The 14,859-nt window shown below is 39.2% G+C and overlaps 1 protein-coding gene across 1 annotated transcript in view; it reads left to right on the forward strand.

Moving 5' to 3' along the window:
* The window catches only part of med12 (mediator complex subunit 12), a 29,297-nt gene that overhangs the window by 1,792 nt on the left and 12,646 nt on the right, over window positions 1-14,859 (forward strand). The window contains exons 2-23 of the mRNA XM_017307220.2: window positions 2,233-2,337; window positions 2,426-2,617; window positions 3,855-4,014; window positions 4,133-4,308; window positions 4,456-4,566; window positions 5,246-5,518; window positions 5,631-5,777; window positions 6,433-6,532; window positions 6,622-6,758; window positions 6,990-7,121; window positions 7,792-7,918; window positions 8,141-8,370; window positions 8,448-8,507; window positions 8,592-8,765; window positions 9,838-9,982; window positions 10,677-10,795; window positions 11,729-11,872; window positions 11,974-12,137; window positions 13,817-13,948; window positions 14,074-14,298; window positions 14,375-14,519; window positions 14,604-14,724. Coding sequence (XP_017162709.1) covers window positions 2,233-2,337; window positions 2,426-2,617; window positions 3,855-4,014; window positions 4,133-4,308; window positions 4,456-4,566; window positions 5,246-5,518; window positions 5,631-5,777; window positions 6,433-6,532; window positions 6,622-6,758; window positions 6,990-7,121; window positions 7,792-7,918; window positions 8,141-8,370; window positions 8,448-8,507; window positions 8,592-8,765; window positions 9,838-9,982; window positions 10,677-10,795; window positions 11,729-11,872; window positions 11,974-12,137; window positions 13,817-13,948; window positions 14,074-14,298; window positions 14,375-14,519; window positions 14,604-14,724 — 3,319 coding nt within the window. The remainder of the gene's footprint in view (window positions 1-2,232; window positions 2,338-2,425; window positions 2,618-3,854; window positions 4,015-4,132; window positions 4,309-4,455; window positions 4,567-5,245; window positions 5,519-5,630; window positions 5,778-6,432; window positions 6,533-6,621; window positions 6,759-6,989; window positions 7,122-7,791; window positions 7,919-8,140; window positions 8,371-8,447; window positions 8,508-8,591; window positions 8,766-9,837; window positions 9,983-10,676; window positions 10,796-11,728; window positions 11,873-11,973; window positions 12,138-13,816; window positions 13,949-14,073; window positions 14,299-14,374; window positions 14,520-14,603; window positions 14,725-14,859) is intronic.

Genomic DNA, 14,859 nt, shown 5'->3' on the forward strand with positions numbered 1-14,859 from the left:
GTGTAGAGTGAGAAACTTCCGTGTGTTTACAGATCTCTACTTTAACAATTTACCGACTTTCTGGTGTTTATGCAATTATTGATTCGTGGTTTTGGCAAAACAAATCTCCTTCTTGTTCGGAGTTTAAAGCCTCCCAATAGTTTTTAGCATTGTGTCGTGGGCAGCGGTGGTTTTTGCACAGCACAGCCTGGTTCACCCTCAAAAACTGGAAAGTTAATCAAATACATTTGTGGGTTATTGTCATATTATATTTTAATAAATGGGCAAACTACTTTTTACATAAAGGATGGTTATCATGCATAGAGTATTCCTTAATAAATGAAACCATAAATGAAAAGCTTTTGAGTGCTTGTTTCAGTTTTAGGCATCTCTCTGTTTTCAATGTGCTTAATTGCTAAAACACTTTTTGTGTTTTTACAAACAAAATAAAAGTTTCATAAATCAAATATTGGGTATATAAAGAAATCCAGTTTAGGTTTTATCTGTATTTTAGATTTTGAACTTATGATTGAATGTAGTCCAGACATTGCAACCTTTAATAGCCTTTTAAAGTTGCAATAAAAGGGAAACTGAATCAAACAATAACTACAACAAATGATATCTATAATTTTTCAAACCAGTCGGAGGAAAAGCTCTGCAACTATGAACCAGAATAATCACAATTAATCATAGTTATAGGAATTTGCGCCTTGCCTAATTTTTGCAAATAATATTAGTAATCCAATGTTTTGGTTTGGAGAACTTTGTTCGTGTTTACTGGTCACATCTTTAAGCTGGACTGCTTTTCCCAAAGAAAAGTTTAATGTTTTTTGTCGCCAAAATATAAGAAAAGGATCTTTAAATTTCAGTGTCCGTCTGTGCATTTATTGTCGATGTAATGCCATTTATTCTGGACATTTAATTGACTCAGACAATACACAGTTTAATTGTTCCCTGTGCATCATCTTTTTGGAAAAATGTCCCTTTGCTTTTTTTTTTTTTTTTACCATTAAGTCTAACAAAAGGAGAAGATGGAACATTTCAGTCTGAACCCTTCTTTGCGTTAAAATCTGGTTTCTATTAATGTAAAATTCACTTATCGGGACCCGTAAAGCTTTTTAGTTTATTGACAATTCAGGTCACTGTGACCTACTTCTACATGGGATTTAACTTTCCTTTCTTCTGCCCTAATCATCCATCTGTCTGTCTGTCTGTCTGGTGATCCGAACTGCCAGCCTACAAAACCGTTTTGAATCTTTCAATTTTAATCAAATTTCTGGGTTAACCACAACCACACTGAAGGGTTAGTTTGCGTTAGGGTTTAGGAGTTTATAATGAATTATTGTTAAGTAGTTGATTGCATGATGAATTAAAACGAGCTCGTAAGACAGAAACAGTATTTCTGTGTTTAGTATTTTTGGAAAGGCAACTATGTTTACAGCGACATCAAAATCCGTTTTTTTTATGGTTTCGGTTAGAAGTGGTTTTTTATTTCTGTTTTATTTATTCTTTAGGGTTGTAATGTTTTATTTTGGATATTTAAAGTATCTTCCAATTCTTAAAATTTTCATAGTATTTGGAAATGGTCTCCAAACAACAACTTTATCGTTGATCGCAATGATTTCTCTCACAATTTATTGTCCTGCAAAAACTGTGACAAGATTCTCTCCTTCAATCTTATTGACCCAATGTATGCTTTCATTACTTTTGCTTTGCATTTTCTGTTTCCATAGCAACCTGCTTTGAGTTTTCCTTGCCTCCTCTGTGGTTTTCCCTTTTACGACCTTCTCATTTTGTTGGGTTTTTCCGCACTCCAGTTTACCTTTTTAGAGAACATTTGTAATCCTTTCTGTTTCACCTGACAGATGTCTTGTTGCGGCTGTTTCCTGTCGCTCGGTCGGGTGCAACAGCTCGTAAAGGACTGAAAGCGTTCTCTTTAATCTGTAGACTCATTTACGTGGCTTTGTGTGTGTGTGTGGATTTGTTTTAGAAATTTTGAGTTTAGTGTGCCGCCGTGTTTGTTCTTCCTCAACACTGTCTAAGACAATAACACAATGTCATTTAGTAGTTCATACAAAGCCAGAATACTCGTTTAATCTTATTTCTAGACTTTATTTGTGTTTGCTACAAGTTAAAGTCTTTTAAAAGTGGGTGTTCCGTTCTGATGTTTGGATTTTTATGCAGTTGACACACATTTACACATATTTTTACATCTTCTGTTTATTTACATGTGCACCTGTTTCTGTGTTTCAGGATGAGTTGACTGCCCTGAATGTGAAGCAAGGCTTTAACAACCAGCCTGCTGTGTCCGGAGACGAACATGGCAGCGCCAGAAATGTCAACTTCAACCCGTCAAAGGTGATTATGAGCCAGTTCAGTCAAAATCATGCACCTGAGTGATTGAATGATTTGTTGTTGATGATGTCATTTCTCCACCGCTCCACAGATCAGCTCAAACTTCAGCAGCATCATCGCAGAGAAGCTGCGCTGCAACACGTTTGCAGATACAGGCAAACGCAAACCACAGGTCAACCAGAAGGACAATTTCTGGCTCGTCACAGCGAGGTCACAGAGCTCCATCAACAACTGGTTCACAGATTTAGCTGGAACTAAACCGCTCACACAGCTGGCTAAGAAGGTGAGAGACTGAAGAAAATCTTCTTTGCTGGTTTTATTTATTGCCGTTTATAAGAAGTATTTGTAGCAAAGTTAAGCGTCTTCTTCATTTTTTTATCCTTTGTGCATGACATTTATCTAAACTGGACAACCCAGAATGCTCCCAAGAGATTCTACTTTTAAGCTAATTAAGCCAGAGTCTAAATATAGATAAAATAGTTTGACAGAGCAGGATGAGATGGAAAAGAAAAGCTAATGAAGTCTGACAGAGCAGCCTCATGGCTGCGTAATTTGACCTGCTTTACAGAGTACATTTAAAGTTTTATGTATTTGACCCATTTGTTACATTGATATACAGTTATATATTTTTTAAAATCCTCCTTTTTCTTTTAACCTGTAAGCATTAAAATTACTAAATAGAAACATTTCCAGTCTTTCTTTGCCATGAATATTGAATTGGATGCTGAATTAGTCCTGGTGCAGCACAACCGAGTTTCCTAAAATGTTAAATATGTTATAGATTGTAAATAAAGCCACATTACAATGGTTTGCAACTCATTCACAATTTATTACAGCAGTCACAGTTTTACACTGAACATCAAATGTTTGCATTTCTATTAGAAGAAAATCTTTAATTGTTACTCTGACAAATGCTTTGCCAGCAATGAACCACATTTTCTTGAATGTGATTCAAGAAAAAATGCCTTAAACTGAGCTGGATTTTCCTTAAGTTTTATATCACTGAACAAAAACAAATCTAAATAATGCTTTGTTTTTATTCAACTTTGTTTACAAGGCAAGTCTTTGGCCCGTTTTTGTTGTATTTTCCCAAAAAACAATAACTGTCATTGTTTGTCGAAGGCAACAGCTTTTATTGTGTTTTTTTTTATTATTATTACTTTGTGATGTCTTTTCTCACACCAGATTATCTTTCCATTATGTGTTCTCACAAATAGTAGATGTTTAGTTTTTGCTCACATGGATTGTTTTCTTTCTCTTTTCTTTGCTTCACTCGAGCTGTGCAAACATGTTTCTTTGTTTGTTTATAGTACAAGACATTAAGCTTTAACAATGAATAATACAAATTAAACGTTTTCTGATTTTCTGATTAAACCAACCGGTTGCATAGAAAAATGCTGACACAATCTTTTGAAAGCAAGCAAAATCATTTATGGATTCAGGATTTTCTGCTTTGTAATGTTAAATAAATGTTTATTATTTTCTCTGTTGCTAATACACATATAACGTCTCTGTTCCAGGTACCAATCTTTAGCAAAAAGGAGGAAGTTTTTGGATTTCTTGCAAAGTACTCTGTCCCTGTCATGCGTTCAGCTTGGATGATAAAAATGACATGTGCATATCATGCAGCTATAACAGAAACGAAAGTCAAGAAGAGGCATGTTATCGATCCTTGTATTGGTAAGAGATAAAATTATGTTTTGATTTGATTTGATTTTTTTACCTTTCAGTTGATTTTATGACATTTGATCTAAAGTTTGTGGCTTTGAAGAAACTGTTGTTGTTCTTGTGTTTGTAGAGTGGACCCAGATCATCACTAAATACCTGTTGGAGCAGCTTCAGAAGATCGCCGAGTTTTACCGCCAGTGTCCCAGTCAGGGCTGCAGCTCCCCCCTTCCAGCCATGCCCGCGGACGTGGAGACCGCCATGAAGCAGTGGGAATACAACGAGAAGCTCGCCATGTTTATGTTTCAGGTGAGCCGAAACTCTCTGTGCTACTTTTTAGCACATTGAATTAAATTATTTGTAATGACTGAATTCTGCTAAAGTCAACAAAAAATGGACTTCATTTACACTTGCGACCTGGCAGAAATTGCAGATGTGTTTTGTTTATGTGTGCAGGATGGCATGCTGGACAGGCATGAGTTCCTGACCTGGGTGCTGGAGTGTTTCGAGAAAGTTCGTCCAGGTGAAGACGAGCTTCTCAGACTTCTGCTGCCCCTCTTACTACAGGTAACAACACCTGCAGTCGCATCCACACATGTGGGAGGCACACAGTGCCTCTTAAACATGTTCAGATTTTTAAAAATGTTTTTCATACTTGAGTGCATTTAATTGGTAATTTTGTAATGAACCAGATCCAAGTATTGCATGATTTTGAATTCAAACAACAAAAGATTCAAGGATTCCAAATAACAATAAACATGTTTAGCGTACTTATTGGCTGCAGCTCCAGTCTCTTGTTTGGGTTTCTAGCAGCTTTGCCTCATTATTTTCAGGTTTTGTCTGACTGTTGGAGAGCCATTGTGCTCTTGATTCTCAATTATATTTCAGCCTGGACTGTGACTTGGTCATCCTTATACATGAGCATGCTTTGATTTAAAGTATAAGACAAAGCTAACTTACAAGTAACTTTAGCAAGATTATTTTAGGTCAATAATTTCTTAATATTGATTATAAAGTACTAGTTTCAGTTGCAATTTATTTCTTTCATAGCATGGCATAAATGTCTTGTAAGTAAAATAGTCTTCCACTGGAACCAGCACTTTTGCCTGTATGTTCTGGTTTTTACCCCTGCTATAGCGCCCTCTGGGGGCCACAGCAACCCTTTGTGTTTCTTTGAAAGCTTACTGGTGTTAATGGACACAGAGTGGCCATGGCTAATGCTGCAAATCTCTCCTCTGCGCCTCAGTACTCAGGAGAATTTGTGCAGTCTGCTTATTTATCACGAAGACTGGCTTACTTCTGCACACGTCGCCTCAACCTGTTGCTAAGCGACGGCAGCCTGGGCCCCGGCGCAGGGGGTCACGCGGCGCACGGCATCCTCACGCAGCAAGGCAACGCTCTGCCCACCACCCCGACCTCCCAGCCAGCCGGAGGAAACCAGGCCCAGACGGCGTTCACAGATTTCTACGTTTGCCCGCAGCACCGGCCGCTGGTTTTTGGTCTCAGCTGCATGTTGCAGGTGCTTCATCTCACTTCACCTGCTATTTCGCTGCAATATTATGTCAGATTTTCCATCTGTTTGTTTGTTTGTAACTACATTTTCCTTTCCACCTCTGTGTTTGTCTCTTCAGAGCATCGTTCTGTGCTGCCCCAGTGCTTTGGTGTGGCATTACTCATTAACAGACAGCAGAAATAAAACTGGATCGCCTCTGGACCTGCTGCCTATCGCCCCCTCCAGTCTGCCAATGCCAGGAGGAAACACTGCCTTCACACAACAGGTACTTATTTATAACGATTGTTTTCGTAATTAGTTATTCTGACGATTAATTGGATAAAACATTTGGCACATTTTCTAGATTTCTCATTTAACCACTCATTTAACTTCGCAGTGAAGTACAGTACAGTGAAGAGCTAATCTGTTAATTACTTTTTAGGTTAATTGGATAGCAAAAGGTTTTTAGAAGTAGTTTTTTACAAAATTATTATGAAGTGAAGCTAAAAATTCCTCTTGAGTTAAACATATTTACCAACAAACGTGTTTTTGGTTGACCTTAAATGTAAAGTGTGTATTTTTTGTACAGTTTTGACTTAATAACTTCTATTACTGTGTTGTTTTTTCAACGAATGGCTTTTTTCTGAATTCTCCATTTAACAATAACCTGATTACTAAATTAGATAATTATTTCAATAATCGATTAATCCAATTGCTTCATTACTAGTTTACAGCACGCATGTACATGAAGTTGTCAAATAAATGGTTAAAACCAGCAGAAAAAAACAACGTACAATGGATTGATGGAGCAAAAGAGAGAGGAATAATGTAGCATTTGAGGAAAAAATTGACAATCTTTCATTCTCAACATTTCTCACAGAAAGAAATGTTCTGCATGTCTGTTCGTCTGTGTCATGTTTTAATCAGCATCCACTTTGCAGGTTCGAGCAAAGCTGCGAGAAATTGAGGAGCAAGTAAAGGAGCGCGGCCAGGCTGTGGAGTTCAGGTGGTCGTTTGATAAATGTCAGGAGACAACAGCAGGTAAGTCGGATGCACTCCTTCACCCTCGCAGACCTGTTTTATCTCTCTACATGTGAGAACAGGCTGATGTCATACATTTCTTTTCCCAGGTTTTACTATTGGGAGAGTTCTCCACACCCTGGAGGTTTTGGATAACCACAGCTTTGAGAAATCAGACTTTAACAACTCCCTGGATTCACTGTACAACAGGATATTTGGTTCCGGTCAGAGTAAAGATGGCCACGAGGTGCGAACAGATTCCCTTCATGAGCATCTCATTATGCATGTAATAAAACTAGAAATCTCTTCAGAGGGGTTTAGACTAATGGGAAATATATGGCCAGTGTTAAAGCCCACTTCATTATTTCTGAATGAACTCAAAAGCAATTAAATGAGTTTTCCGGCTAGATCCTGTGACAGAGTAACTAGGTGAAAATATTCTCGTCTGTCCTTGCCTTTAACTCCCGATTGTGTCCAGATGTCGCCTGATGACGACGCAGTGGTGACCTTGCTGTGTGAATGGGCGGTGTGCTGCAAGCGCTCAGGCAGACACAGAGCCATGGTGGTCGCCAAGCTGCTGGAGAAGAGGCAGGCTGAGATAGAGGCAGAGGTATGAGGCACAGCGTCCTCCACAAAGCTAAATATACACATCAAATAAGTACAGAGCGATTCTGCAAGACAACCTTTTGTAAATCTAATGTGATAGACTGTTCGATTGGAGACCAAAATTGCAACACTTGTTGCGTATTCAGCCTGTGTGGTTTGCTTTCGCACTGCACTGTGTCAAGCGAACCAAACCCTGGTGGTGGCGCTGCACCAAGAACGACTGAAGGAAACGACACAAAAAAGAAGAAACTGAGCACAACTTCCTTCTTCACTAAACAAAATAAAAATGTAAATGGGATTTTTTTTTTGTTGTTTTGACCCATTTCTCCTGCTGGTAGTAGACAAATGCTTTTCTGGGGATTTGAATCTAAATGTATAAGGGATGAAATGAGCATAACTCGAAGCTGAAAATCTTCCCATTTTAGATAAGAAAATATGTTAGTTCTCAGATTAAAATTAGCTTAGGAAAAAGGGAGATTTAAATGGATCATTTCTTCTAATTGGCTTGGATTTCCGAGTTTTTTGGGAGGATATATACAAGGTCATTAAGTGTAAAGTGGATTTAGACTTCCAATGATTTTAAAATAATTGTGAGCCCCATGCTGGGAATGTGAGCACAGGGATGTTTTATTCTGTTTTTGGCTCTAAAATCATGTTGCTGTGTTGTTTTGCAGAGGTGTGGTGAGTCGGAGGTGGTGGATGAGAAAGGTTCTGTGTCGTCCGGCTCGCTCTCAGCCGCCACCCTCCCCGTCTTTCAGGACGTGCTGCTGCAGTTCCTCGACACGCAGGCCCCCACGCTTAGTGAGTCTCTTTTTACTTCCATTATTCCCTGCTGTTCCGATTGCCTCCGACTGCTTTTAGTCTGCGTTACATCATATTTGATCCTTGCATAAGATTTGAAGAAATGCAATATCCTTTTTGCCTGTTTTAAGGATTTCATAAACTGCAGAGCATATATACGTAATGTTTCAGCAGGGGAGAGTCGATATTAAATTATTCAAATGATCTTCTCTCCATTCACAGCGGAGCCGGGGAATGAGAGCGAGCGAGTGGAGTTTTCCAACCTGGTCCTTCTGTTCTGTGAGCTCATCCGACACGACGTCTTCTCCCACAACATCTACATGTGCACGCTGATTTCCCGTGGCGACCTGGCGTCCGACTCCCACCTGCCGCGCCCCCGTTCCCCTAGCGACGAGCCCTCCGATGATTCAGAGCGCAAAGAGCAGGATGCGGGTAGCAGTGTCAAGATGGAGGTGAGTTACATGCGTCTGTTGTGTCAGGAAGCTGCTGATTTATGCAGAAAGGTAACCAGGCTTCGTTTGTCCTACAGGATACGGGTCTGTCCGAGTCCATGGAGACGGATCACAACTCCAGTGCAAACTTTGATGAGGTAAGTGATGTGTATTTCACCATAATCGACAAACCTCGCTGGATGAGATTGAGTTCGGTAATTTTAGGTTCTTGTCTCCCGTAGATGTTCTCGCCTCCGATGCATTGCGAGTCCAAGGGGAGTCCGTCCCCTGAGAAACCTCCGCAGGAGCAGGACGGTAAGAGCAGCTGCAAGGACAAAGGCATGGACCCCGCCTTCCCTCAGCTGTACGAGCAACCGCGCCACATTCAGTACGCCACCCACTTCCCCATTCCACAGGTGAGGACCCTCGCTGTTTGTTATTTAAAAAAGAAGGAAAAAGATTCCTGAACTTGATGTTGGACATTTCATTACAAATATGTAGCAACTTTATTTTTTATACTACTAGTGTAGTTGTAAAAATGAAAGATATTAAGCAGAAAAGTGAGTTTCCTACAATGCCTAAGAAGGAAAAATAGTCTAGATAAAGAATAGAAAGTGGAACATGATTCATCTTTCTTATTTAGCTCATCTTCAAAATAAAAGCAAGTAAAATCTTTGCAAACGTTAAACTTCTCAATCATCCTAGAAAACTGCGATTAAGAAACATATCAACTCTGTTTGATGCATTCTTGATATAAATTGTGTTTTGTTAAAGTGTAAAAAACCAATGTGAAAGCATAACCAGACAAATGATGAGCATCTCTACCAGTGGGCGGAGCCAAGAAACATGGAAGGGCGTGGCCAAGTCTGAGCAGTGCGTTAAATCAGGGGTGTGGTCAGGATGAGGGAAAGCATTGTAGGCAACTTAGCAACTTTATTGCTATATCGTGTGACTTTTCAGACTCTAGTTAAATTTTTTCAAAAAAGTATCCAGCGTCCTTTTTCTTTATTATTGGAGACTTTTACGATAACATATGAAGCATTAGTTGCTTGTTTGATACCTGAAAGCGGGGTTGTGACGTAGAAAACGACCAAGTTGTATCGTTGTGGAAAAAATTGACTGCAGTAACCACAGTTTAACCCAACGAGGGCAGCACTGAGACAGATATTTCAGAATTCAAAAAGTTTACACAAAAATTTGTGCAGAAACAAAGACGGCACCACTAAGAACCAATTTATTCAGTTTAACTCCAAAAAAAGAGTTGATTTGGGATTTAGTTACTCTTTTGAAGTAGTTTTAGGCAGTGCATTTCGAAGCAGAGAAAAATGATCTTATTTGTAAAACAATATAAATGTAAAACATTTGTAAAATGATCCCCTGCACCCTGCCAGCTCTGTTTTCCTTGAAAGACAATGTTTCTGTCTGTGCTACTGCTGAGCTACTGATGCGTCCAGTGCGGTTGAGTCTTTGTTTTGTTTATGTCTGTAGGAGGAAAGTGCCAGTCATGAATGCAACCAGCGTTTAGTCGTCCTCTACGGTGTGGGCAAACTGAGAGATGAGGCGCGACACACCATCAAGAAAATTACCAAAGACATCTTGAAGGTGCTCAACCGCAAAAGCACAGCAGAAACAGGTAACAGCGAAGCCCGGGTCTGTTTGCGTTTGACGGATGTGCCTGTTTCCACTTTACTTGTGTTTTTACAGCTTGTACTTCTTCTTTTAGGAATATGTTTTAGCAATGTTTTATTTACTTTTCAAGGTTCAAAACAGATTTAATGAGAACATTAAGGCTTCGTCTCCTTTGACGGTGTGAATTATTTTGTTTCGCAGACTAAATTTGTTTTTAAGATAAATTGTCCAAGCAATATATACTGAGGAAAAGCACATGTTGTATTTTAATGTTTGCAGACTGTGCAAAAATTCAAGCTAGTTTGCCACGATATTGCTCCATTTGCAGTTTTCTGGTCTATTGTTCATCATCAGAGGAAGAGGGATTGCGTCTTTCTATTTTCATCCCACCCAAACTATTTTCATTCTTGGCCACATCGTCTTAGGTAGAAGAGACCATTTTAAAAGCAATTTATTTTCAGAGTTAAAATGTCGGTGTTTTTTATATGAAAAGTGTGACTTTCTTTTTTTTTTTTTTTTTTTTTTTTTGGTGATCTTTACTCTAATGGGGGTTTTTTCCTGTGAAACTTCAAATCAAAACCACGATGACAGACCAAATGCTTGAGTGGATTTTACAACTGGTGTGTTTTGCGGATTGAAAATAACACTGCCAGACTCTTTTAGCTCATCTTGTCCGTTTTTATTTTCTGTGAGTACAGGTGGGGAGGAAGGACAAAAGAGGAAGAGGAGTAAGCCCGAAGCCTTTCCGACTGCTGAAGATATATTTTCCAAATTCCAGCACCTCTCTCACTTTGACCAACATCAGGTCACCTCCCAGGTAGGAAAAACCGAGCCGAGTCTGAAATTTTAAATAGAAATACTATGAAAAACACCAAACTAATTCTGGATGTGTAAACAGTTCTGTGGGACCTTTGCTTTATGGAAATTGACAGCAAAAGGTGGTTCTACGTTGCAGTCAGGGAGGCTGAATGGAGATCCACGTTGGATTTCACAGAGCAGGAGTTTGCTAATTAAATGAATTTTGAAGGAAACTGGTGGCCAAACATTTTATTTAGGGGTGTCTGAGTTTTCAGTCAGAGGCCTCTTCATATTTTTTGCAAGACTATCTGCTTTTGGTGATCCGTTTTGCTCACAGTATCACAAACCACGACGACTCTTGGATGAAATGAGTTACGAGATTTAATTTCCTTTGAGAATAGATAAAATACTTTAGGATTTTGAATTTAAATTGCAACCTGACAAAATGTGGCAAAGAAAAAGGGGTATAAATAGTTTTATACATTCAGCTTGTTAAAGAGAACATAGTGTGATTAATACAAGCCCATGAACGATGAAAAGATTCTGGTTGTGGATGTAAAGGTGGCAGTGATCCCAGAATCACGACGTCTCTTGTGGCCAAAAGCTGCTTCTTTGCTGTCTTGGGTTTAAAATTCGGTTAATAACTTTCTGGGTGCAGCTGAGCTTCAGACTCTTTTTATATTAAATGCATATTTTGCTTTTTCTGGATGCTTAGCTGTTTATTTTCTTGCGGAATGTGCAAGAAGTTGATACGTTTTTTTTGTTTTGTTTTGTTTAAAGCTTCACAACATTTTTCCAGCAGGCAGGTTTTCTGGTTCTTTAATCATTTAGCTTCTACTTGATAAATCAATCTCAAGAATTTAAAATAATATATTTTTAACTTATCAAACTGTTTCATCAAATTATAATTCTGTTGTTAAACAATTTTTTTTTCTGTCTGGTTTGTGCGTAGGTGTCCAGAAACGTTCTGGAGCAGATCACCAGCTTTGCCTTAGGGATGTCCTATCACCTGCCCCTCGTCCAGCACATTCAGTTCATCTTTGACCTCATGGAGTATTCCCTCAACATCAGTGGCCTCATCGACTTTGCTATTCAGGTAGCAACAACATTTGTAAAGGCAAATTTGATGAAATCCAGAAAAGTTCCTCTTTGTTTGTTTTTGTTTTTGAAACTTTTGTGACTTCTTGGTGTTTGCAGCTTCTGAACGAGTTAAGTCTGGTGGAGGCTGAGCTGCTGCTGAAGTCGTCCAGCCTGGTGGGCAGCTACACCACCAGCCTGTGTCTCTGCATCGTAGCTGTGCTGAGGAGATACCACTCCTGTCTCATCCTCAACCCGGAGCAGACGGCTCAGGTTTTTGATGGGTGCGTCACTCACAAGTCTCAGACTTTCTCCATTTATTTTTAAGACTGGCTTTGATTTTATTTTACATTTTTAAATGTTGTTTACATTCAATTAGAAATATTGTGTTTTTATGTGGATATTAGTGAGGATTAGAGCTGCTATTAAACTTTTAAAAGCAGCTAAAAGGATGTTTAGATTTGCAGCGGGGTAATAATAAATAATTACTCTTGTGCACCAACACATTCTGACAACTTTAATCTTTTTTTTTTTATAATGTTGGCAAGTGTAGATAATTAATTTTTCCTGAATTGCTGAAATAGAAGAGCGGCCTCCTGAAAATAAGCAGAAAATTGTTTTTTCACGTATTTTCATTAGTTAGCTTCAGAAGTGGTGGATGGTAGAAACTATTACCTTCAGAGTAGAAGTTGCACTAGACTTTTTTGTTCTCAGTCATTTTGACTGACAGCTTCAAAAATATTCCATCATATTCTATTTTTTCCGTCATTTGTTAAATAATATTGACATGGACTATTATCTTGCACTTTTACTTTTTATGCGGTTTAACAACAACTTGACCAGAGAATCCAGATCCTGTCACACATTAATCCAGCAGATGAACACAACTTTTTTTCTGCGGATAAAAAACTGCTGACAGAACCATAAAATTAAACGACTCCACTTAATTATGAGAGCTTCACCTGCTGGGATCTGAAACGTCACAACTTCCTCCTGGTTCGAATCTGGAGGAGAAATCTGCGCTAAAGTTTAGATGAGACCGAAAAAATCCAACCCGACCTGGACCGAGTCCATAGGCATAGTGTCTGAGCCTGATCCACCCAGCTAATTAATTTTAATTAGAGGCTCGAGCCTGAAGTAAAACCAAAATATTATTTTAATTAAGATTGTACTGCTTTCGTTTTTCAGAGCACCATTTGAGAAGCGGTGCAACTTCTCCCAGATTTCATTCGACATCTTCCAGCTCCATTTTGTCGCTTCTTCTAATGCAGGATAAGTCAAATGCAAATCTTCTGGGATGATTGACCCGTCTGCATTTATAGTTGTGTAGCGCACTGCGCTTGTTACAGTCTAATTAGCTCATTACTTTCTTTCTTTAGCAAGGTACGCTGTCTTTTCCTTGAAACGGGTTTACATCTTTGCAAAAGTTATGACCTTCTTTACTGCGTTCATATAAAATAAAGCTGAAATTGAAAATTATTGCTCAATGGGAATAAGTGAGGTCTTTTATTTTGCTCTCATGTTTTATTGATGCATATTTTACATTTTCAGTGTTTTCATCAAACTAAAATTCTGCATTCCGCGTTAGTTTGTACCATTAAATCACCCACCCAGTATTTGTTTGAGTCCAAAATGATTCACATTCTGACATTTTTAGATTGAAAACTACATTAATTCAACCAAGACGTTTGTTCCTGATAGGAAACAAGATATGAGAATGGAAAACTAACTTTTGTTGTTGTATGATTTGTGAAAAGTTTTAATAGTGTAGAAATTTAAATCAGGGCAAAATACAGAATTGACCTTTTTTAACATTTGTTTAAATTCAGTATCTTCAATTCTACTGTAGTTACATTTCTGAGAATGTTCACATGAGGCTTTGGTCCAAACAACAGTGTTTTATTTATTTAATGCCTGTAGCTGAAGAATCTGTGTTGATTCCTTTCTGTAAACCTTTGACTAGGCTGCGGATCGTGGTGAAGTCAGGTGTGAACCCGGCAGACTGTTCCTCTGCGGAGCGCTGCATCCTGGCCTACTTGTACGACCTCTACACCTCCTGCAGTCACCTCAAGAACAAATTTGGAGAGATATTCAGGCAAGTCAGACAATTTCCTGTAGCCTCCGAAAAGTTGCATTTATCTTGGCGGTGGAGCGTCGTCTCAAAAGTTATTTTCTTTTTGAGCCGGGTAATTTCTGAACATCCCCTCCGCGCTTTTACAGCGAGTTCTGCTCCAAGGTGAAAAACTCCATCTACTGCAACATTGACCCGTCTGACTCCAACATGCTATGGGATCCTGGGTTCATGATGGAGACAATCAGCAACCCTTCAGCCAACAACAACCACTCCATGGTGGGCAAAATCCTCAACGACAGCCCGGCTAACCGCTACAGCTTCGTGTGCAACGTGCTCATGGAGGTCTGTGTGGACCACAGAGACCCGGAGAGGTGAGTGGCGGTTATATTCTGCACATCCTTGTTTACTGGCATGTTTTTTTTTCATCGGTTGCTTTTGTGATTTCAGGGTGAACGATATTGGGATCCTGTGTGCAGAGCTGACAGCTTATTGTCGCTCTCTGAGCGCAGAGTGGCTCGGCATTCTCAAAGCTCTTTGCTGCTCTTCCAACAACGGCAACTGCGGCTTCAACGATTTGCTTTGTAACGTTGACGTAAGTCCTGCGTACCTCTTTATGCCACTGCATGTTACCTGACGCATCTCTGTGTCCTTGATTGTTGCTCTTTTTTTCCCTCAGGTTAGTGATTTGTCCTTCCATGACTCGCTGGCGACCTTTGTGGCTATTCTGATTGCGAGGCAGTGTTTGCTCTTAGAGGACCTGGTCCGCTGCGTGGCCATCCCCTCCCTCCTTAATGCAGGTAAATACACATACTCACCATGAAAGGGTTTTTTTGCTGATGAGGGATGTCAAAGTAATCCATCTTTCGTTAAAATCAATACCAAAAAATTTGAAAGGGATACGTTTGTGTCAAAATCTGACCCATTTTTATTTG

The sequence above is a fragment of the Poecilia reticulata genome, chromosome 10 (genome assembly GCF_904066995.2).
Source record: "Poecilia reticulata chromosome 10, P_reticulata-male-v2, whole genome shotgun sequence".
Classification (NCBI taxonomy): domain Eukaryota; kingdom Metazoa; phylum Chordata; class Actinopteri; order Cyprinodontiformes; family Poeciliidae; genus Poecilia; species Poecilia reticulata.